The sequence below is a fragment of the Cynara cardunculus genome (assembly GCF_001531365.2).
Source record: "Cynara cardunculus var. scolymus isolate 2C chromosome LG 2, CcrdV1, whole genome shotgun sequence".
In the NCBI taxonomy this organism is placed as follows: Eukaryota; Viridiplantae; Streptophyta; class Magnoliopsida; order Asterales; family Asteraceae; genus Cynara; species Cynara cardunculus.
The window spans coordinates 73,544-96,052 of record NC_037529.1 but is presented as its reverse complement, the minus strand read 5'-3'; the positions used below and the strand labels follow the sequence as shown (position 1 = coordinate 96,052).

Sequence of the window (22,509 nt, the reverse complement as noted above, 5' to 3'; positions counted from 1 at the left end):
GATGAGAAAATGAACGATTAAGATGGGTTAGCATAGTTTGCACAAAATATTGGGTTAGTATTTGAACCAGCCCCTATATAGATATATATATATATATATATATATATATATATGGGCCTAATCAAATGAGAACTAATTAGTTTGTGGTAACTGTGAGAACCAATATTAACCACAAATCAAAAGATAAATTAGGAAATTTATAATTTTTTGTTTGATGGGATTTCATTAATCACAATTCTTAGCAGCTGTCAACTTAGTGTGCATCTCGTCCTCCTCCCGCTTTCGCTTCCTCACATCATATGATGAATCAACGACATTACCATCAACCGAACTTTCGGCATCCACACTGCTAGTAGCGCATGTTTCTCGGACCCGCCTCCCCTCTCCACTCACTCTGGCGGGTCGAGAATGCCGGATACCACCAGGAAAAACAAAAGCAGGTATATTTTTGGAGCGACAGATGACGATGGAAGCTTAAACCAAATGAGACGGAAGAGGAGCATATGAGATGGACTGATATATATATATATATATATATATATATAAATGAGACTGTAAGGATATGAGAAGAAAGAGGAGCGATGGATTAAATCGTCATCTTGGGGAGATCGATTTGAATCGTGGTCTTGGGAAGGTAAAAGCAATGGGGGATGTATTGTTGGATCGCTTCCACCACTATTAACACTCATCTGTCATACATCAAATACAATTATGTTATGGTTCAGATGTTTCTTTTTAAGAGATAACTAATCTGTTTAACCTTAAAAAGTCAAATATTTTCAATGGAAAAGTGTAATACTTGACTCCTTTTTGTAAATTTAACAATTCCCTGTCCGGAATTCAAATCAACTGATAAAAAATAAAAAGTTAATTATAAGCAAAAGATGTTAGTCCGAAATTCAAAATCAAATGAGTACTTCAAAAATGTTGAAACCAAAGAAACATCATAATACTGCTTCAATTTATAATACTATGTTCAAGATAAAACTACAGAACTAAATCACTTACCTCAAAATACTGGTTCCGAAAGTATGAAGTATGGAGGGGTACTTGAATAATAGCTCCTTAATGAATCCCATAAAATTGCTACAACCAACAAACATCAAGTTCAAACAAAACCAGTAGGGATAACTATGGGAAAACTAACATTGTTATCAACATTTTGTATATATAAAAAAGTTATATACCACCAATTTTCATACAAAAACAATATGCCAGATACCTCATTCATCATCTCAAATATGAGGTATAAGATCATATCTCATTGAAGAATCTACTGGAAAGTCAAAGACAAGAATAATCAACAGGGAGTGGAGATTCACAAGAACTCCCAACAAATACTTTGCTTTGGGGGAGATAAAACAGAAAGTTACAACTTTGACATCTCAATTGAAAAAGAGGCAATAGTCATCATCAAGCAACTATTTTAACTACAACATCTTCATCGCCTAGATCATCATAGACAAATAGACCAAATTAGTCCAGCCAGCATTAGTGTCAAACAAGGTTGATTGATTAAAGAGAACTTTGAGCAGCAGTAGAAGGTTTATTAACCCAATTAGTCCAGCCAGCATTAGTGTCAAACAAGGGACCCAAGGTCATTTTTTGATTAAGATTCACGACTATAAGAACTCTATTTTTTGTTATTGAACGTTGGATGCTGATGAAGAGGATGTTGACTTCCTCCATCTTCATTTATTTTGTTCATTTATCGATTATCGTACAAAATCACCGTCTCTTTTAAGAATTGTTGAAATTGTTGTCCTCTAGACGAAAGGTTATACCATTTCATTAACAAGGTAATTTTTAAGACTTCTCTCAAATAATCATTTCTATACAAAAGCTAAACTCCTGATGGGAAATTAATATACCTTTGAGCTTTATAATCTTAATTTACGTCAAGAAGCATGTCATAATATTTTTCTCTCTGGTTGAGTTTTTGTGCGCTACTTCCACTTCCTGCTCCTCCCCTTGCTACCTCGCCTACTCCATCTCCCGAGACGTGGGATTGGCCACAAACCCTAAAAAAAACTAAGAAACATATCCTAATGCTATGTAGAATCGAAATAGAAGAAATTAGGGTTACATGAAACATTACCTGAAATGTTGGACCTCTGATTCTACATCACTCATAAGAAATTTAGGGTTACATGCTTGATATCCAAATCAGATCAAAATCGATGAAAGTGCACCTCATATGAGCGATGTAGAATCGAACAAGGAGAAAATAGAGATGAAAGTCATGAAACCTTACTTGATATGAGCGATAGTATTATAACTGTGTGGGGAAGATAGATTTGAATCATGAATCATTACACTGAGAGCTTGAACCGTCGTCCAGAGAAGATAGATTTGTGAATCGTCTTCTTGGGCGTGGTAACGTATGATAAGGAAACGTGCAGTCAGTATTGGGAAGGAGAATGTTGGGTGAAGAGAACGTATGATAAGGAGCCGGTCTTGGGAAGAAGAAAATTGGGTGAAAGTGTTGAGAGGTTGTACTTTACGTTTCTCATCTATATCTATACTATTTTATACTACTCTTAAAAACAACCAATAAAGCTTCAAGTACAACCCTTCTAAGCATTAATTTTAAAATTATCTTAAATACAATATGAGTTTAAAATTAATGCTTAGAAGGGTTGTACTTGAAGCTTTATTGGTTGTTTTTAAGAGTAGTATAGAATATAAGGGTATTTTGGACATTTATAATTTTAAGACTTTAAGACTTTGAAGGAATCTGGTTAATAAGATAGTATAGATACTAATATTAATTAATCAACAAAGATAATAATAAGCAGTAGAAAAAGAAAGGAACAAAAAGGCTCTCTCTCCCTCCGTCGAGTCGCCGATCTCGCCTTAGATGCTGGAGGCGCAAATCGGAACTTGCAACCAATTTTCAGAGATTCCATCACTACTAATCCTCACCCTCACCCTCACCCTCACCCTCACCCTCACCCTCTTCCTCATCAAACAAGTAGACTTTAGGGTTTAGTTCCTTTTTGTTTGTATATATACCCTAGGGTTTCAATGTCCAAGAGGAAGTTTGGATTCGAGGGTTTCGGCATTAACAAACAATCTACCTACAGCTTCGAGCGACCTCAACCTACCCAGCGACTCTACGTTCCCCCCTCTTCTCGTGGCGGTGGTCATGATCACTACGAAGACACAGACCTGGACAACATCGACTATGAAGATCCCACCCACAATAACGAAGGAGGCGCCGCCGGAGCAGATGACGGTGAAATTGACCCACTTGATGCCTTTATGGAAGGGATTCATGAGGAGATGAGGGCCGCGCCGCCTCCAAACCCTAAAGAGAAAGCAGATAAGTACAGGGACGACGACGAGGATGATCCCATGGAGAGCTTTTTGAGAGCCAAGAAGGACGTGGGCTTGACCCTGGCATCTGAAGCTCTTCATGCTGGTTATAATTCAGACGAGGAGGTCTACGCTGCCGCCAAGGCGGTTGATGCTGGAATGCTAGAGTATGATTCGGATGATAATCCTGTAGTTCTTGATAAGAAGAAGATTGAGCCTATCGCTGCTCTGGATCATAGTTCGATTGATTACGAACCCTTCAACAAAGATTTCTATGAAGAAAAACCATCCATATCAGGTATATACGTAATCAGTTTCTTCTTTTTCTTTTTTCCTTCTGGTTAGTGTGTTTATCTAATATGTTATGCAATGGGTTGAGAAAGAGCAGTAATACATATTCGACAATATGTGAACATGTTAAATTCATGCTTTGTATGTATTGTTTAAGCATATGCACATGTCCTGCTTCTTATTTTCCTGGACTTCTAAGTATGGCAAGAGTAGTTAATAATAGAAGCATGGAATGCATATAACCACGTGATAACAAGGGCAGCACTGCTGAGTTGATGATGCATAACTGGATGGTAGTTTGTAGGAAACTCTAAGTCAACCTGATATTATTTTCAATAATTCAGACGACGTTGATACTATAGACTTGGGGAAGTAGAGAATTATATAACAGGCAAAGTACCCTAACTAATCAAAAAGCTGGGTACACGAAAATATTCCAAACAGGTTGCTGCAGGATAAATGATACCAAGAGCATATATAAAGCAGTGAAACCCAAGACAATAGGCTAAACTAACCCAACTCCCAATTATTCATAAGCAATCATTAAATACAGCCCAACTAATAGATAAGCTTCTTTTATGCCCTAGACTCGTGATCCACAGCATGTCTTTTAAGAAACCTAGATAAAAGATGAGCAGGTGCCTATGCACTATTTGGAAGATATTAAGACACAACCACCTGACTATATTCTTGTTCTCCTACTGGTATTTGTTAAGATGCATGCCATACAAGTTAACAACTTGTGAAACTGAAAGCCTTTTGCACGAAGGGAAGTGTATGTTTCAATTCCAAACCTATTTTGGTTATTTTGCTGCAAAGAAAACGTGGGAAAAGTTCTCTTGATATGAGAACCTTTATAGTAGTTTCATCCTGACCTATCAGGAAGTAGTGAAAAGATGTATCATTTCCGTTGCTTTATGCCATGCTTGATTGTCTCAACTTCATGGTATCCTTTTACCTTCTTGGGGGGTACATCGATTATGTTACAGTGCTACACTGGGTTCTTTTCAGTCAGATTTTCTTCTCAGGGTTGTTTTCCTCTTACTGTTCTTCATTGAGCTAATTATTATAGTGTTGCTTCTCTTTCATGTCAGGTATGAGTGAGCAGGACGTTGCAGAGTATCGAAAGAGCTTGGCTATCCGTGTTTCAGGCTTTGATGTCCCAAGGCCCATTAAGACATTTGCAGAAGCTGGCTTTTCTGTAGAGCTAATGAAAGCTATTGCAAAACAAGCTTATGAAAAGCCTACTCCAATACAGTGCCAGTCTTTGCCAATTGTGCTCTCTGGGAGAGATGTCATTGGCATTGCAAAAACTGGTTCAGGGAAGACTGCTGCCTTCATTCTTCCTATGATTGTACATATTATGGATCAACCTGAACTGGCTAAAGAAGAGGGACCCATTGGAGTAGTTTGTGCACCTACCAGAGAACTGGCACATCAAATATATTTGGAGGCCAAGAAATTTGCAAAAGCCAATGACATTCGTGTGTCTGCAGTTTATGGTGGAATGTCCAAACTTGAGCAGTTTAAAGAACTGAAGTCGGGCTGCGAGATAGTTGTTGCAACTCCTGGGAGATTGATAGACATGCTAAAGATGAAGGCACTCACGATGTCAAGAGCTACTTACTTGGTCCTTGATGAGGCTGATAGGATGTTTGACCTTGGATTTGAATCTCAGATAAGATCCATTGTAGGTCAGATCAGGCCAGATCGCCAAACACTGCTTTTTTCAGCAACAATGCCCCGCAAAATTGAGAAGCTTGCCCGGGAGATACTGACCGACCCAGTGAGAGTTACTGTTGGAGAGATTGGAATGGCTAACGAGGATATTACCCAAGAAGTTCAAGTACTTTCTGCAGATACAGAGAAATTGCTTTGGCTGCTTGAAAAGCTACCAGGACTGATTGATAATGGTGACGTACTGGTTTTTGCTTCAAAAAAGGCAACAGTGGATGAGATAGAAAACCAACTATCCCAGAAGGGGTTTAAAGTTGCCGCTCTTCATGGTGACAAAGATCAGGCATCTCGTATGGAGACATTGCAAAAATTTAAAGCTGGAATATACCATGTTCTTGTTGCAACCGATGTTGCTGCCCGTGGTCTTGATATCAAGTCAATCAAGTCAGTGGTTAACTTTGATATAGCTAGAGACATGGACATGCATGTCCATCGAATTGGGAGAACAGGCCGTGCTGGTGATAAAGATGGGACTGCTTACACTCTTATCACACATAAGGAGGCTCGTTTTGCTGGCGAGTTGGTTAACAGTTTGATTGCAGCTGGTCAAAATGTGTCAATGGAACTTATGGATCTTGCTATGAAGGTAATCTTTCTTTCTCTTTGTACTACATAAAATATTTTTTCTTGCTTTATCGTTGTAGCAAGGAAGCATGTGCCATACATCATTTTCATTCTATTGTTGAAAAATACAAAAGTATGAACGCTACTTGTCTTGATGATTTCTCTCACCTAATTTTTAGGATTTGCATCATTTCAAATTCTTGGAACATGAGGGCTCTATCTTACAGCTTACCAATCTAGTATCTTCCTGAGTTAGCAGAATTGAAGCTGTGGAAGAATGAATTTAAACTAATTAATTTTTGGGAGACATGTCCATGAAGGTACCCAAGAAAGTCTGTCCCTAGTCTCCAGCTGTGAGGCTGCCTTAATCAACCCTCCTCATTTACTGGTTTGACCTAATGTACTTTCGTTACCTAATATGCTTTTGTTACGAAACAAATTTGTGCATTAAGGTCTAACGATGTTAGCAGGGGAAGTAGTTGTATACACCAATCATTCTTGTTTTTAGTCCTAAATAGTTTTTGTTGCATTAAGGTCCAAAGATGTTAGCAAGGAAAGTTGTAGTTGGATTCAGCGTAGCATTCTTATCTAGTCTTTCTCCATTCCTTAGCCATCCTTTGATCGCCCCTATTTTGTTGAACCAGAAATCCAAGATGTTGTAAAAGAGAGGATTGCATTTTGTATTTCTCATAATATAGAGGAAATTTGTACATGGTGTTTGGGAGAAAATTTGTACATGGTCTTTCTCCATTACAAGCTGCCACTAATGGAGGAAATTTGTACATGGTGTTTGGGAGAAAAGGTAGCAACTACCTAGAACATAGGATCAAACATAATGAAGTGTTTGGAGTAGCAATTTCATACAAGACTCGTGAGGAAGTTCGTGTGGATGGTGAGAATCTTTTGAAAGATACAGTGAGGGCTTTTGCTACACTCTGGGTTCCTATTTTAACAACTATGGGTAAATCTTGGTCAGTGGCCTGAGTTTCAGGAAGTTGGTATTCAACAAGTGGAGGTGCCTCGTTTTCGGTAGTCGAATTTGATTTTTGAACTTGTGTTGGATCAAAGGCTGGATTATGTTTCCTTAAGTGTACAGTGTACTTGCTCAGATCTTATGTTATATGTTTAAGAGTCTTGTTATCCTGTACTTGAGACAAAGCTGGAGGTGTAGGCATGACATGAGACATGAACATAAAATCTAGGTGTTTTGGAGAATAAGCAAAACAACTATCTAAAGTCCAGCAATCTGCTCTCAGACTTCATGAAACAAGATATTTACAAGATCAAATTCTAGGTTACAAAATTTTGAACAAGATTCTTAGTGTTGATTGGCCTCAAGTGAAGGAGAAAATCCTGTATCTTCATTACACCAGCTGTAATTGCACATGCATTTTGTTTGTTGATTACTTCCACATGTTTTAATGGGTCTTCTCTTCTTAAGCGAATAATTATATTTATGTATTTTTCTTTAATTCTTTGCTACAATTCTGAGGTGCATTATGTATCATTACAAAAAATAATTAATGCATCTTATGGTATTTGAAGATCCTTGTAAAATTCTTAGAAATCATAGCGAGTGACTTTTTAACTTGTAAATTGTTAGGATGGGAAGTTTAGATCCAAGCGAGATGCTAGAAAAGGAGGTATGTCTTTTCTTTTCTTAACCTTTTGTTATGTTGCCCATGGATCTAGTACCATGTGATCAGACAAAAAAATTGGGTCCTAGAATATCTTGAATGATTCCCTATGTTGTAATCACATCCCATGAAATTATTTTTGAGGGATGCTTCAAATATTTGCACGGAATTTGATGTCTAAGCTTATTCTGGAAGTGAGCTTTTTCTATCGCGCCAACTCAATATCACCATTTTGATATTTGTGCAGGTGGGAAAAGGGCAAAAGGAAGGGGAGGTGGCAATCGAGGTGTGCGTGGTGTGGATTTTGGTTTGGGGATAGGATACAGTTCAGAATCCAAAAATACATCATCAAGCGCTCCTCCTGGTCGTACTTCAGCTGTTAATTCACTCAGGACTGGAGTGATGGCTCAGTTCAAAAGCAGTTTCGTTGCTGCTTCATCAAATTCTCAAAATCAGGGTTTAAATAACGATTCAGGCAATAAGAAAATGGTATTGCCTGGTTTTGTATCTGGTGGTTCCATAGGTGGAGATGTACGGACTCTTCCTAGTCAGGCCAGTGCATCAGGTTCGACCCCCACGCCAACTGGCAATACCTCTGGTCAGAAGAGAGAACATGGAAGCCAGGGGAGTTCTGAGAGGTGATTTTCCTGATTGAAACCTTGTTTTCCTTGAGCTGATGTTTTTGAATCGTAAGGCTTAGGGCTGACTTGTAGTATTTTATGCAGATCGAGAGAGCGTCCTAGAGAAAGGAGAAGGCCTTCAGGCTGGGACCGCTGAAGTGTGATAAAGCTTGTATGCTATGTGACTTGACACCTTATTTAGTTGACTCATGTTTTTATTAATGAACTTTTGGTTTCATGTATTTAAATTCATTGACAGTGGAGTTTGATATATTTCTGAAATTCTGAGTTACAGTTGTGAAAGATGCTTGAAAACAGTAGGATTTAGATGAATATAATAACCCTTGTGAATGGCCTAGATGGAGGATTTGGGTTTATTATATATATGAAGTTTATACATGGGATAAGTATTTGGATGAACAATTTGATTTAGAGATGAGAATGCAACTTATATGTTTTTCTTCATAATCAAATGATACCACCATGTTCAGGATGCAGAGTTGTTGTATCGGATGACATATGTAATACCATGTCGGTATTGGATTACATTGAACAATAATAGATGACATAAGAAAGTTGGTAATGAAATTTGTTTATGCCTTTGGGCACTTGATTTCATTTTTATGTGGACACACCTCCAGGCAAGGTTCCTTCAAAGTGGCGTCTTGTTGCGGGGGGAGAACTCCAAATTTGAACTGTGAATCGAAAGATTTGGATTCAATGATGTTTGTGACTTGGGAAAAAAAAAGGAATGTTTTACTTTTTACCTGACAGCTATAGTCATTGAAGTTTGGCTCCATAAGTAGAGGAACTCCCATGTAATCCATGAAGAACTCCTGAGTAGGAAGTTTACATGTATTGATACATATCCCCACACATTTACTCTCCTCTAGATACTTGCATCTTTCAACAAACACCTACATCACAAAAAAAGAATTTCAAGTTCAAGTGAGCCATATCCATACATATGAAATTTTTTAAGTTGAGAGAATTACCCACCCCAGTCGGCAATGAGGATCCATCGACAGAGTTAACCGTGCAACTACCCATGAGCCATTGACAAGATAGTGCAGTCACCCTTGCTTCACATTCACAACACAATACATGTTGAAATATATAACAATTAACAAAAGCAAAGCAAAGCAAAGCAAAGGAAAATGAAAAGAAAAACTCACCTACCATGAGAGCAGCCAATTTCCCTTGAGCAATAGGTGCAATCAGGATTTTGTAGAGCTCTAACAGTAAGGGAGGAAACAATGATCTTAATATGCGAACCTGGATAAGATGATTGGTTAGGTTAGGTTATTTGGAAGAAGAAGAAGAAGATGATATTATTATATAAGAATACTACCGCACCGCTGCTTCCTGTGTTTGAGAGTTGGTTCTGGCAAGCATAAGACGATTGGCTACGTCTATTAATCCATCGTAACCTGGCTTCTCCGAGTCCCATCCAACTTCCTGTTGATATACTCAAATCACTCCTATGCATAGTCTGTGGTACTGAATTTTGAACATTCTTCTTACCTGCACCATCTTATTTCGGAATAAATTTAGAAAAACAGGATCAAAGACGCCGGGGGTGTAGTTGCTCTTTTCTATCTGTAATACCACCGCCTTATAATTATTATTCATAAATAAATAAATGAAAAGAAGAAGAAGAAGCAAATTGATGAGAAAGATTCAGATACAGGTTTTGATGAATGAAGGACATGAATGGTCCTGGTCCTGGTCCTGTTCCTGTGGAAGGGTTGTGATTTATCATGAGAAATGGGAAACAAGTTGAGACTCTGATGAAGAAGAAGAGCGGCCATGGATATTTGATAGATTCTGCACAAATATATTTTTATACAAAGGGGATAAGTTTTATGAAATAAATAAATAAATAATCATGTTCTGAGATTTTAAGTTTTATAAAATAAATAAATAAATAATCATGTTCTGAGATTTGTGGTGGCAAGCACGCACATAATCATTACTGGTTTTTATCCAATTTAAAACAAATACTACTACTACTACTTAATAATAATAATAATAATAATAATAATAATAATAATAATAATAATAATAATAATAATAATAATAATACCTTATTATTAATAATAAACACGTATCAGATTTTGCGGACACCCTAAACCCTCCACGTACGTTGGTTATATTCTCTCTTTCTCCGTTTGAGTTCACTCCGGTGCGATCGATCATGGATTCCTCCTCTATGGATATGGCTATGCCTATGTCTATGTCTATATCTAATTCTATGTCTCTATCAACAACAGTCTGTCTTCTCTCTTTCTTCTTCTCCTCCTGCAAATTTCATCTATTATTGATGATCCTACTTTCCCCCTTTTTTCCTTGCATCATTCTTACTTCTTTCTACTTAATTGACTCAAAATATGAACTAATCGTCACTTTCTCTGATACTTATTGCTAAGTGGTTTAGGTTGATATTTAACATGCTACTTAAATCACACCTGATTTTCTACATCTCTGCTCCAGGACTTGAGTTGTGCTTTTACTTCCTTTATGTTAATCATGTAATTTGCAATCTTTTTGGTTTTCCCAAGGTCATAACATCGTGTTTCAATATATAATTGCTGTCTTACCCTATTACCAGCTTAAGCTTTTAGATTTTTTTGTTCCGAGCCATACTTGAATAACTTTCATTCCCATCTTAACTCAACAGCTCTCTATACATTCATTTTTGCATCTGTCATATTATCCCTAATCATTTTCTTATTTTGCTCGTACAAGGAAAATATATAATGTTAAAATCTTGAAATTCCAGTCTACAAACAAAATGCATCTCTAATCTTGGAATGGAGGGATTATAATTTTTGTATGCCCGATCCAGTGTTGTTAGCCCAGCCAGCTATATTGCTATAGGATCATTGGTTCAAGAGAACTGTATTTCAAACTTTTTTTTATCCTTGAGATTGCTTTGGCTTTTTTGTTTTCTTTGAGTTATTGCAAACAATAGATCCTTGTTTTATGTTTATCCTGTGATATTCTCTCTCTTTAAATTGATAGAATTTGCACGGAGAGCAAGTTTACGGTGATTTAGGAATCTTGGCATTCAAGATTAGTCAGATGAAGGAACAGATTCAAGCAGAAAGGGTTCTTTTGATTAAAGTGAGTTGGGACCTGTTATGATGTACTTTCTATTATGTAGTTGTGGTTTGTTTAATCATCTGCATACCTGGCCTGATGACCTCCACCACATTCTAGTAAAAAACTCCACAGATATTGGTTATGTTTCTTTAAAATTCAAGACGTAATTAATCGTTGATGAACTCATTTGCTGTAGTTGGTAACATAATACAATTTTCTTAGTTGCTTTGACTCGCCTGAAAGTTAAAGCATGCTGGTATAAACTTGATTCTGTTATCAGCTAATTATTAAGATATCAGCTACTTATGCATGTTTTCTGCTTTCCCATGCATCACATATAAAGATTCTTTACTGAACCTACTACGGGTGGAGTATATATGGATTTACGTCTGAGTAGCACAGGTTCTGGAGAGAATAGCAGTTCTGTTTATGTATGGTCAAATAACTTAATATATTGAATTTTGATTTACTAAAGAAGGACAATAGAAATGGAATGAATTGTTCATGGTAGGAGAAATTATATTAGTACTGATGGGATGTAAAAGTAGTTATCATTTACTGTTGCGCAGGAAAAAGTTGAGAAGAATAGAGAGAGGCTAGCAAGTGATGTTGCTCAGCTTCTGTCATTAGCTGTGCTTAGAACTGATGGTTCGGCTAAGGAAATCAGTGGCGAAGGTAAAATGCTTTCTTCTAGGATTAAAAATCCCCTGAGCATCCTTACTGGACCAAGTCAAGCATCAGGTGATGATAACAGCAGCACTCAAGAAGTAGCTATTTCCATAAGTGCCAAGCTTCCAGTTGTGGATAAAATACCACCTTATACTACTTGGATTTTTTTGGACAGGTTTTTCTTCATCTGTACTTTCTTTTTACTTGTTTTTTTTTCCGGGTAAATCCTTTGGATTGCATAAACAAAGAAGATATGCACAAGGCAAGTGGTATATCCCCTCCTTGGTATGCCTTTCAACAGGATCAAACTAAGGAGTTGAGCCGGTCCAATAAAATTCTCCATGAAAACAAAAATGGAGATATGTCGACAGGAAAATGGGACAATCCCCAAAAGCTCTGGCAGATATGAGCTCGCAAAAAGAAGGAAAAAATGCTCACAAAGCAAAAGCAGTTGCATTATTTGCCTCATAGAAGATTCGGTTTGACTGACTACTATATTTTCAAAATGGTTGCAGCCTACTCTTAACCATAGTCAAAGATGATTTTAACCAAAAACCCTACATATCATCAGCTCATAGTTATGGAGTCCCTGATTTTGTCGTCTCCATATACAACACACAACCAACTCAAATGAAGTTCAAAAAATGTTACGTTCCAGTAGCATTACCTCGAAAGTGAGAGAAATCTCAAAGTTGGTCGTACTCCAGAAGGCATTTTCACCCAAAGCACAAGTGTTAAATCTGAAATTAGACAAAATGGGATCACAAACAATTAACAAAGGGATGTCTTAACGCTTTTTCAAGTGAGAACCTAAGAGACATATGTAGCTGTATTCCCACCATATTCGACATTATTCAATCGTGAAACAAGGGACAGTTTTTTTTAATGTTCCACAAGTTAATGGATTAAACTAGAAGTTGTATTATACATGATTTCAAACAGGATGCATGATTATAGGTGATTGTTTCTTGACTTTCTGCTCACTTGTTGTTCTTGATGAAAGCTCCATTCTGCAATAGTTTCTCAGTTCTTTTATACGGATCACAGAAACCAAAGAATGGCTGATGACCAATCAGTTGTTGGGAGGCGGCGTATTTACTATGATCAAAATGGAAGTGAAGCTTTGATTTGTAGTGACAGTGAGGAGGAGATTACTGAACCAGAGGAAGAGAAACATGAATTTTCTGAGGCAGAAAATCGTATTATACGGTTAGTTCAGTAATATAGTACTCTTGGATGATGAAAATTGTGTTGAAGAGAACACTCTGTTTGTGCTAATAATGCCGATAATGTTCTCCGTGTACTCCCAATTATGATTGCAACATTACTTTCCATGCATGTAAGCCCCTAGCCGAGTTCCAGAAAGCACCTAGCTGTGGAGATCATTTTGACTCCTAGTATAATTGGTTGATTGCTGACTAAATTTCTATATATGCTTTAGAACTTGTATATATGCATAATCAGAGAAGTGGATAAATATTATATGATAGTTTCTTGAAATTCAGTTTTAGCAAGAGTTGGTACAGCACCCTGAAAATATGTTCTCTTGTAATGATAAATATATAGGAATCATTTTATTTCGATTTCTAAAATGCTTTTCAAAATGTGGATAGCTAATGAAACTATTATAATCTTCACACTTCTTAGCAGCTTCTCTTTTATGTCCGTAGCAGATTACATAATTATGGGCAGTGTTTGAAGTAGGATTTATTTGCCCCCTTATAACTTGGGATTGCATGACCCAATTTCCTACCGAGATGTAAAAGAAACTGGGTTATAACTGCATTTTGCTTATATTCGTATTTCTGTTGTTGGTCATGCCACATTGAGCACAGAATTTATATATTTGATATTGGTTTGAAAGCATATCAATAACTGTTGAATCTTGCAGGATGGTTTGTCAGGATTACGAGCCAAGTGAGGAAGTACTTGAAATCTTGGCACAATCTATCGGTGGAAATATTTCAGAAATCCATGTACCTAAGTTGCTTCTATATCTTCCTTAAAGACTCACATTTTCCGTGTCAAGTCTTACTTTCTTACTACTTCCCCATATACTAGTTGAAATATTCTGTTTTGTTGTTTGGCTGTGTTTCTTCCTTGATGCAGGAGGCCTATCACATGCTGAAGACAGAAGATGAAACGTTAAACCAAGATGTCTCTGTTTCTGCAGATCTTGGGCAAGATAGGAGCATATCTCTCGACAAAAGCCTTAGTGCTTCGTTAGATTCTCTTGATAATCTCTTCTGTCGACGGTGTTTGGTACTTTTGCTTGCTTGTTTTCTCATTCTGTTACTGTTCATTAGATTGGGTCAATGTTGTGATTGTTTGTTCTATTTACTTGACAGGTATTTGATTGTCGTCTTCATGGCTACTCTCAAACTGTTATTACTCCTGTAAGCATTTGTGCTCTCAGAACCGTTATGGTTTTATATTAAGTTTTCTGCATCCCATGTTAATGTGCTTCCATTTGCATTATAAACAGACTGAAAGACAATACCATCCTCTTGAGTCTCAAGAAAATGTGAAACCTTGCAGTGATCATTGTTACCTTCAGGTATGGCATCCCTATTTAATGTTACTTTTCCACACATCCCTTGTAACTAAATGGGAATCTCCTTGTACTGGATCCACTTGGACAATTCTTGTAACTTAATCTGGCATTGCATAGAGAATATGCAATTATATCTATGATCTATTAATTCGGGCTTATAGGATCAAGTTAGGCCAAGTTCAGTATCTCTGGTTACTTTGGCTGTAATATAGGATCAATGAAAGCTAAGCAGTTGTAATTCTAAAGATTCCCGGGGGGGAAGTAGAGATCACAGTTTGTATTCGACTTCCATATACATTTAATACATAGAAATTTCGCAGATGCATTCTTAATAGGAAGTCCAAAATAGCTGCTGAAGATGAGTTCAGTTAAGGATGTTAATGGGAATCCTGTGAGTTTGATCCGCATGAAGTTTGATCCTACGAATTCTATGTTTTGTTGTGACCACCTGTTACATGTTTCTTTTGGTTAAAGTTTTTGCCCTTCATGTAATGTAGCATTTTGAATCCTTTCTATAAGCCTAGACTTGATTCTTTTAACTGCCGGGATAAGTATTTCTTAATTATGATAGCTACAGACTACAGAGCTTAGTTGAACTTCTCGTCTTGACTTCCGAAAACCATGATGACAATGAGAAAAGCTACTTTTTACTGCTGCTACCCTTAAGTGGACAGATAGAGATATTGTAGCTGCATCAACGAGGACCATATTAATGCATATTGCAGTATATGAAATCAAGGATTTACTTGCATTGCCATTTACTGTTCTGCCAAGCTAGCAAGCCTTTTCAGGAATGAGCTTATTGACCTACAGACCTGCATTTATTACTCGAGCTGTTCGTACTCCTGTTTGGTTCTCATTTCGAGTTTTATAATTGCTTGGTTTGTTACATAGTATAGTATTGGCGTTTGTGATGACATGATCTGAAAGTGTCTATCTTGTTACATAAATAGATGGTTATTGATTCATTTATATTTCTCTATCTTCTCTAAATACTAGTTTATCATAATTTTTCAGTTTCAAACTGTGAAGAAGTATTCAGATCGTCCAGATGTCTTAAATGAGAAACACACGAGAACTTCAGATGAGTGCCCACACGAGATCCACAACAGTGCTGAACCAGGTATTACACAATATCAATATCATTCAGGAGGATAGATGCGAGTAGTTTCTCCTTTTTTTCTTTTTCTTTTTCTTTTATATTGGTCACTATCTGGTCTCCTTTGCTGGCTTTTTATGAGGGGAGGGGCCCTCCGGGGGGGGGGGGGGGAGGGTTTTTATTGAGTGTTTGTTCTCTATATATGGACTTCTATGTATTGGTATGATGGTGAAATCTATGATGGCAATACAGGAAAGCGCAAGGTATCCAAACAAACAACCACAATGCTAGAAGAACCAAAACATGTTACTGATGATCAACAAGAATCCTCCCTTAAAAAACAGAAAAGGTTGTCAATACCTGATACAGTTTCCATGACAATTGAAGATGCTCAAGTTTCCAATGATAAAGTCATGGTGGTGGATGTTACCACACCCAATCAAGACGAACTCCAAATGATACCCACCGATGAAGCAATTAGTTTTGGCGTTCCAAATAGTACTTCTCGCTGTGTTTCAGCAGATGTGATCGAGGACAGTAGTACAGGAGTACATTTGTTAAAGCAAGCATCAAATCAAAAACAAATTGGTGGTTCTCCAATAAACTCTGAATGGAAACCTCTTGAAAAAGAGCTTTACATGAAGGGGTTAGAGATATTTGGGAGAAACAGGTACAAGATCTCACATCTTTCAATTATTCTGGTTTCACTGATGTACATATTCTCATGGCCTATGGTTTAAGGCAAGGTTGTTTGAGCAGCTGATAAAAATCCTTGAAGTTCCGAACTTGTATCATTCCCCTTCCTGGTGGGGTGGGATGTGGTAACTCTGGAAATAGCTGTAACACCTTCAAACTCCAATGGTCTTACCAGCTGCTCAGAAACCCTAGCTCTGCTGGTTTGTTTTGTTGGGACAATAGAACTGAATTCCCCCTCCCTCTTCTGTGTAAAATGATGCATACATTGAACCCTTCTAGTTATTGATGGATGATAGCCCAGTCCTTTGGGTGGTTTTTGTTCCCTATAAGTTTCATTTGTGTTTACTTTTACATTACTATTCTGTGTAAACATTTTTGCTTGAAATCTTAAATTACTGAAATATACTATTGGCAGATAGATCTGTGTAGTTTACTGTCCCTCATCTGTTGTTAATACATTCTTTATTGTTTTGGCTTTCTGTAACCGCATGATTTGCAGCTGCCTTATAGCCAGGAACTTGCTTTCTAGCTTAAAAACTTGCATAGAAGTAGCCAACTATATGTATGATAGTGGAGCAGCAACGTCACAGAGATCTTTTACTGCATGTTCTATGTCAGACTGCAATGAGAGAGCTGATGCAGATCTGAAGGTTTGGTTTCTTCTTCCTGTTGGTTCTTCAGCACCTTGATTCCTTTCACATTGGAAGTGTATAGTTGTTGAGCAAGAAAAACATTTAAATAGATTTTTTTTTCAATGTCCTATCAGAGTAAACTGATTCAATAACCAATCACATTTACCAGCAATAGTTTTCAATTATGTTCTTCAAATGAACTTGAAATAGTGGAGAATTAATTTTTTTAAAGTAAATCAACTCTCATCCGTTGGTAGGATAGAAATTTTGGTACTTATACGACTTAGCATGAGAATCAGCAAATGAACATAATATGTATCAGGAGGGATATTATGTTGAAAGCAGCTGAACTTTCAGTGGTTTTACAGATGATAGTGGAGGTGTGTTAGCATATGGCTTTGTCCTACAACTTCCCGTGTCTGTAGAAATAATATTAATTTTCCTCCTTGTTATATGTCCTCTAGGAGCTAGAAGTGCCATCAAGGTCGCGATTACTTCGCAGAAAGGGTAGAGCAAAGAAACTAAAATATTCTTGGAAGTCTGCTGTGCATCCGTCACTTTGGAGACGAATTGCTGATGGGAAGAACCAGTCTTGCAAGCAATATATTCCATGTGGATGTAAATCTATGTGCGGGAAAGAATGTCCCTGTTTAGATAATGCTACTTGCTGCGAAAAATATTGTGGGTATGTACACTACAGCAGAAAAACATTTGGCTAGTATGATGGAGCATGTTTAAGAATGGAATGTACGGATCACATGTGTATTTCCATAAATCATGATGTACATTCATGGGTCAACCTCCATCCTGTTTCTTGCATTTTCAAAATACCGAGGAATGTGTGAACTTTCACTGATCTTTGTACCTAATATAATATTTCAGGTGCTCAAAGAGCTGCAAGAATAGGTTTAGGGGATGCCACTGTGCAAAAAGTCAATGCAGAAGCCGGCAATGCCCATGTTTTGCCGCTGGACGTGAATGCGACCCAGATGTTTGCCGGAATTGCTGGGTGAGGTAATAGACCTTCCGTATTTATTTACATGTAAATGAGGTGGTCCATGCTTTCATGGTTTCTTAATGAATAGGAGTTCTGGGGGCATAGTTTCTTGTTGCCAAGTTAGATGCATCACATGTTTGATAATGTAGTGGACCTAAACTTGCTCCTTGTGAACTGAAGTCAGGATTTGAGTCAGAGAAACAGTCTATTTGCAAAACAGCAAGGAAAAACTATACGCAGAAACTTCCCTCCCCTAAAGCTGCACACCGAGAAGCATTGGTGCCCTGGGGTCGTCTTTTTACCCGGTGACACAAATTTTTAGGTTATGTTATATTGGCCACTCATATAGTCATGTAAGAGCTCAGCATATTCTTCCTTTTATTTCTTTTTTACCCACTAGTTCAAGATGTATGGTGCATTTTTTCCATTCGACATTGATTTAGTTGGTAGTTATGAAGGGCACTGAAGGTTTCATTGTTGGACAACATAACCTCATCCTTGAAATTCTTACTTGGTTTAGTCTTAGATAGTTATAATGATCAGTTGGCTGGTGAGTCATTACTGGTGCAGTAATAGTTAAAGTGCTCAATAGCAAGCGATTTCTACAGCCATCAAGTTATATACGACGAAATCATACAAGTGAATCCTTGTCATCGTGAGAGAGTTAATTAACAAAACAGACAAGAATCACTTAATTAGGTTATGAATTTCTGTTCCTTGATGATTCTTCCATGTTTATGCATGGGAACATGGCACTGCTGCAAGAGAGAATTTGACATCTTTTTCTATTGACATTTACGATCCCAATCGGTAAGATACGTATAAAATCTTTCACAAGTATTTCTCCTTCCAAAGGGTGTATGGGTTGCTATACAAGGTAGTTTGACCTCAAGCCTTACAGAATGTGATATTTTGAAACTATTCTTTCCTTCCCCCATATGTAGAGTGTGGTTTCTCATTAAATGAGGTAGCTGAACTGTTTTGAAGTTCTGTTTTTGAGCTCAGTATCCATTTATTTGTCATCAGTTGTGTAATAAGAAAATGATTTTCCATAAATATAGGAATACATTGTTTCCTGTTTCAGGTGTCTGGGTATTGATGAAGGTCTGAAAAGATCATTGATACTATAGATGTGTTATTTTTTCTTCAATTTGACCTGTTAATTGCTCCCCTTTTTTCAGTTGTCTTTGAGCTGAATTTCCTCCATACCGAACTTTTTGACTTCTTGCAGTTGTGGTGATGGTTCATTAGGAGAGCCCCCAAGAAGAGGAGAAGGCCACTGCGGTAACATGAGGCTCCTTCTAAGGCAGCAGCAAAGGGTGAGCAATCAAGAGTTTTGGTCATCAAGTTTCTTCAATCCTTTGCTTTTTGTAGTCTCTCTCTCTGTCTCTCTGTATATACACATTCATATTCATATATAACACTGATATATATATATATATATATGAGAGAAACCCGTTACAGTTCTAAACTTATTGTCTTCAGATTCTCTTGGCTAAATCTAATGTTGCTGGTTGGGGAGCATTTCTGAAGGTAGGAATCAAGTCAACCTTCAGTGATTGTTTTCAATTGGTCTCTTGGAACCTCACAAAATCTTTTTTTTTCCCTCCCTAGAACTCTGTCAATAAAAATGACTATCTTGGAGAGTACACCGGTGAATTGATATCGCACCGAGAAGCAGATAAGCGAGGCAAAATATACGATCGTGCCAACTCATCTTTCCTTTTTGATTTGAATGATCAGGCAAGTAGTTTTATAGTTGATTGTATATCTATGTTGCTTGAGTATACGATACTTTTTTCTGCAATCCTTTTTTAATTCATTTTTAAGTTTTGGAACTAATTTGACATGCAGTAGGAGTTTTAATATTTATCTAGATACATATGTTATACATTTAGGAATCATCTAAATTATAAAACTGTAGGAAAGCCAGAACTTCTTTTAGTCCGTAAGAGCCCTACTTCCCTCGGAAAAACCCATCATTAACATTCAAAAGCAACCAAATTCTTAGTATAGATGTCTGATAACCTTAATCATCCATGTCGTGATATCCTTAAGTAATCCCATATCAAAGCAAATCCCTCTGGATGCAATGAAACCGCTTCTGCTTTCTTTGCTTCCTTGTAATACTTCATTCCCTCTTGTCCTCATCTTGCAAACTTCTAATAGGAGTCAAAAGTGAGAATATTTTGTTTCTGATTATGGATTTTCTATAATTTTTCATAACTAAATCATCCAAGAACAATTCACCATTGGCATTTTGCATATATGTTCCTCATCCAAGATATTCTCATGGATTGCTATTGGCAGTTTTGTTGTCATTTAGTATCTCAGAGCAACTTCCTTGTTTGCAGTATGTGCTTGATGCTTACCGTAAAGGAGATAAATTGAAGTTTGCCAACCATTCATCAAATCCCAACTGTTATGCCAAGGTATTATATTTTTGCCCGTATCCAAGTTAAAGCGATGTCCCTGTCTAAACAGGTTGGTGTGTCCAGGTAATGATGGTGGCAGGCGATCACCGGGTTGGGATCTTTGCCAAGGAGCATATTGAGGCTGGTGAAGAGCTGTTTTACGATTATCGTTATGGGCCTGATGAAGCACCTATATGGGCTCGGAAACCTGATGGTTCTAAAGGAGACGATCTTCTAGTCCCTCAAGGTAGAGCAAAAAAGCAGTAAACGATGGATAAAGCATCCACTTCTGTGATTCCATCTTGGTTGGAGATGGCTCATGAAGTAAGAACCGGCTATATATATATATATATATGTGTGTGTGTGTGTATGTGTGTTATTTCCCTATATATGTATATATGCATGATGGTATTAAAGAGCGACTATAAAATAAGGTGATAAATAGAAGATAAACATAAAATAATAATAATAGTAATAGTAATAATAATGATGATGTGGAGCATCCTGATTAGCATAGTTATCGGAAATAAGAGAATGTATTTATTACTGTTTTATTTAAGCCTACAAAAGTATTGGGAAATGGAAATTAACCAAATCTCTCTTTTCATGATACATCGTCCATACAAGTACAACATCATACATCAATATTTTTATTTAAAAATTAAATTACAAGTTGATCTAAGAAAAAACAGCTTCCACGAAAACGTGTTTCTTCTTGGGGTACCCCATCCCAAGTGCATGATTGATATACACCTTCCCATCCTTCACCATGGCTGCAGTGGCCATGCGATGCTTAAGCACTGGCGACCTTCCAATCACGGAAGCCGTTGTCCAATCATCGTTGCTCTCAACTAACTTTACACCGTTGGCTCCAGCCACAACAAGTTTGGTGGGCGATAAAAGTTCCAACCCGTCTGCAACTGTCAACCTAGTGTCAACCTTGACCAATGCAACTCTGTTACCGTTGTTGATTTCAACCTTAAAGAGAATTCCGGCAATGGTGTGACCCACGATCAAGTAGCCATTCGGATGGTAGACGATGCCATTGAGGGTGAAGAAGTTGTGGTACCATTCTTTAGCATGAAAAAGCGGGCTCTTGATGACCGATAAGATTTGTCCATCCACCCCAACCTTCCATATTTGAGTTCCTTTGGCATCTGTTATGTATGCATTCCCTTGCGCATCGACGGTAACGTCGTCTGCCATGCTTTTTCCATCTTCTGCTAATTAATCAGGATAAAGGGGTTTGATGAAAGTTGGTTTGAAGACATGCTTCTAAACAAATAAAACCTCTCAGTATTAAGTAGCAAAAGAAAATTGGTAAATTGGCAAACTTGTGGCTTTGTACTCGTCTTTAAAGTTAACGCCTATTTTTTCATTTTCCTTTTTCCTTTTGTGGTAGTTGGAAATTTATTTTCCAATTGATGGCAAAATTTGAAGGAGGAAATGAAAAACAAAATGAGAATGAGATTGAACCTGAGGAAGGGAGGTGCGTGAAAAACAAGCGTTTCCACGAATCCATATCATAGGCCGCCACAGCACTGTAAGTGTTTCCAAAAACATCGGCTATGGCCACCACCACCCGGTTCCTGGGACGATCAATGAAAACACCACAGGTCCCGTTCCCAACGGCGTCCGTATTTTTCACCACAGGGATCTCCTCCAGGACGAGGTCGGGGTTGTGATCTTCAGGAACGCGGACGACACCGAGACCTCCGCCGTCCGTAAAGGAGACGATGAAGCGGCTGTTGACTTGGTCCCATTTGCTGGATTCTCTAAACCAACCGGTGCTGTGGAACTGGTAGTAATGGGCGGTTGGAGCGGCTGATTCTAGGGTTATGATGATGGCTAGAGGGATGGCTGACAGCAGCACAAGAGACAACAAAAATTTGGTGGAGCACAAGGCCATCGTCGTTGATGGAACCACACTACTGTGGTGCAGTGCAGTGAGGATATATAAGAGGGAAGGGATTCGGTAGGTAATTAATCTAATTTTACACACCCTTCATATTTATTTATCTTCCAAAAATGTATCCAAATTTAATATGTATTCATGCCTTTTTCATGATTTAAATAAGGAAATGTATTTATAATTTTTTTTAATTAGAATCTGAATTAAAATGATTTAAGAAGAAAAAAAAACATAGATGAATAATTTTTATTTTTGAAATAAAAT

The 22,509-nt window shown here is 37.5% G+C and overlaps 4 protein-coding genes across 12 annotated transcripts; 2 read left to right on the top strand and 2 right to left on the bottom strand.

Annotated features, from left to right (window-relative positions):
- The first annotated feature begins 2,830 nt into the window (after positions 1-2,830).
- Positions 2,831-8,599, top strand: LOC112507710 (DEAD-box ATP-dependent RNA helicase 24). 3 transcript variants are annotated; one of them, XM_025112384.1, is made up of 5 exons: positions 2,831-3,616; positions 4,704-5,932; positions 7,514-7,553; positions 7,795-8,185; positions 8,273-8,599. In XM_025112384.1, exons 1-5 carry the CDS (start codon positions 3,028-3,030, stop codon positions 8,322-8,324), a joined length of 2,301 nt encoding a protein of 766 aa, XP_024968152.1. In that variant the 5' UTR covers positions 2,831-3,027; the 3' UTR covers positions 8,325-8,599. The 3 variants fall into 3 exon arrangements, with proteins under 3 accessions (XP_024968152.1, XP_024968153.1, XP_024968154.1); XM_025112385.1 differs by lacking the exons at positions 7,514-7,553; positions 8,273-8,599 and having other exon boundaries at positions 7,795-7,986; XM_025112386.1 differs by lacking the exons at positions 7,514-7,553; positions 7,795-8,185; positions 8,273-8,599 and adding an exon at positions 6,090-7,506.
- On the top strand, positions 8,318-21,814 carry LOC112507709 (histone-lysine N-methyltransferase EZA1-like). Of its 5 annotated transcripts, none has more exons than XR_003068558.1 (20): positions 10,267-10,439; positions 11,192-11,293; positions 11,842-12,116; positions 12,884-12,898; positions 12,989-13,150; positions 13,833-13,917; positions 14,051-14,203; positions 14,290-14,337; positions 14,427-14,498; positions 15,513-15,618; positions 15,847-16,264; positions 16,790-16,940; positions 17,387-17,607; positions 17,805-17,936; positions 19,151-19,238; positions 19,405-19,452; positions 19,534-19,662; positions 20,274-20,351; positions 20,418-20,657; positions 21,736-21,814. XR_003068558.1 is itself a non-coding variant. In XM_025112382.1 (20 exons), exons 1-20 carry the CDS (start codon positions 10,365-10,367, stop codon positions 20,598-20,600), a joined length of 2,475 nt encoding a protein of 824 aa, XP_024968150.1. In that variant the 5' UTR covers positions 10,267-10,364; the 3' UTR covers positions 20,601-20,827. The 5 variants fall into 5 exon arrangements, 4 of the variants coding, with proteins under 4 accessions (XP_024968151.1, XP_024968150.1, XP_024968148.1 ...); XM_025112382.1 differs by lacking the exon at positions 21,736-21,814 and having other exon boundaries at positions 11,842-11,947; positions 12,014-12,116; positions 20,418-20,827; XM_025112383.1 differs by lacking the exons at positions 10,267-10,439; positions 21,736-21,814 and adding an exon at positions 8,318-8,339 and having other exon boundaries at positions 20,418-20,827.
- LOC112507712 (beta-carotene isomerase D27, chloroplastic) lies at positions 8,604-10,015 on the bottom strand. Of its 2 annotated transcripts, XM_025112390.1 has the most exons (7): positions 9,856-10,015; positions 9,692-9,766; positions 9,524-9,625; positions 9,343-9,442; positions 9,167-9,249; positions 8,935-9,084; positions 8,604-8,862 (listed from the first exon to the last, which is right to left on the bottom strand). In XM_025112390.1, the coding sequence occupies exons 1-7, from the start codon at positions 9,976-9,978 to the stop codon at positions 8,761-8,763; spliced, it is 735 nt and encodes a 244-aa protein (XP_024968158.1). In that variant the 5' UTR covers positions 9,979-10,015; the 3' UTR covers positions 8,604-8,760. The 2 variants fall into 2 exon arrangements, with proteins under 2 accessions (XP_024968158.1, XP_024968157.1); XM_025112389.1 differs by having other exon boundaries at positions 9,167-9,442.
- Positions 20,924-22,397, bottom strand: LOC112507711. Of its 2 annotated transcripts, none has more exons than XM_025112387.1 (2): positions 21,810-22,397; positions 20,924-21,556 (listed from the first exon to the last, which is right to left on the bottom strand). In XM_025112387.1, the coding sequence occupies exons 1-2, from the start codon at positions 22,240-22,242 to the stop codon at positions 21,012-21,014; spliced, it is 978 nt and encodes a 325-aa protein (XP_024968155.1). In that variant the 5' UTR covers positions 22,243-22,397; the 3' UTR covers positions 20,924-21,011. The 2 variants fall into 2 exon arrangements, with proteins under 2 accessions (XP_024968155.1, XP_024968156.1); XM_025112388.1 differs by having other exon boundaries at positions 20,924-21,553; positions 21,810-22,390.
- Between the last annotated feature and the right edge of the window lie 112 nt (positions 22,398-22,509).

Coding starts and splice junctions, on each gene's coding strand:
- LOC112507710 (XM_025112384.1), top strand. CDS start 3,028: ATGTCCAAGAGGAAGTTTGGATTCGAGGGTTTCGGCATTAACAAACAA. Junction 3,617..4,703: donor AGAAAAACCATCCATATCAG/GTATATACGTAA, acceptor CTTTCATGTCAG/GTATGAGTGAGCAGGACGTT. Junction 5,933..7,513: donor TTATGGATCTTGCTATGAAG/GTAATCTTTCTT, acceptor GTAAATTGTTAG/GATGGGAAGTTTAGATCCAA.
- LOC112507712 (XM_025112389.1), bottom strand. CDS start 9,978: ATGGCCGCTCTTCTTCTTCATCAGAGTCTCAACTTGTTTCCCATTTCT. Junction 9,626..9,691: donor TCCGAAATAAGATGGTGCAG/GTAAGAAGAATG, acceptor GTATATCAACAG/GAAGTTGGATGGGACTCGGA. Junction 8,863..8,934: donor TCAATGACTATAGCTGTCAG/GTAAAAAGTAAA, acceptor TTCGATTCACAG/TTCAAATTTGGAGTTCTCCC.
- LOC112507709 (XM_025112380.1), top strand. CDS start 10,365: ATGGATTCCTCCTCTATGGATATGGCTATGCCTATGTCTATGTCTATA. Junction 10,440..11,191: donor CTATGTCTCTATCAACAACA/GTCTGTCTTCTC, acceptor TTAAATTGATAG/AATTTGCACGGAGAGCAAGT. Junction 11,294..11,841: donor AAAGGGTTCTTTTGATTAAA/GTGAGTTGGGAC, acceptor ACTGTTGCGCAG/GAAAAAGTTGAGAAGAATAG.
- LOC112507711 (XM_025112387.1), bottom strand. CDS start 22,242: ATGGCCTTGTGCTCCACCAAATTTTTGTTGTCTCTTGTGCTGCTGTCA. Junction 21,557..21,809: donor CACGCACCTCCCTTCCTCAG/GTTCAATCTCAT, acceptor CTGATTAATTAG/CAGAAGATGGAAAAAGCATG.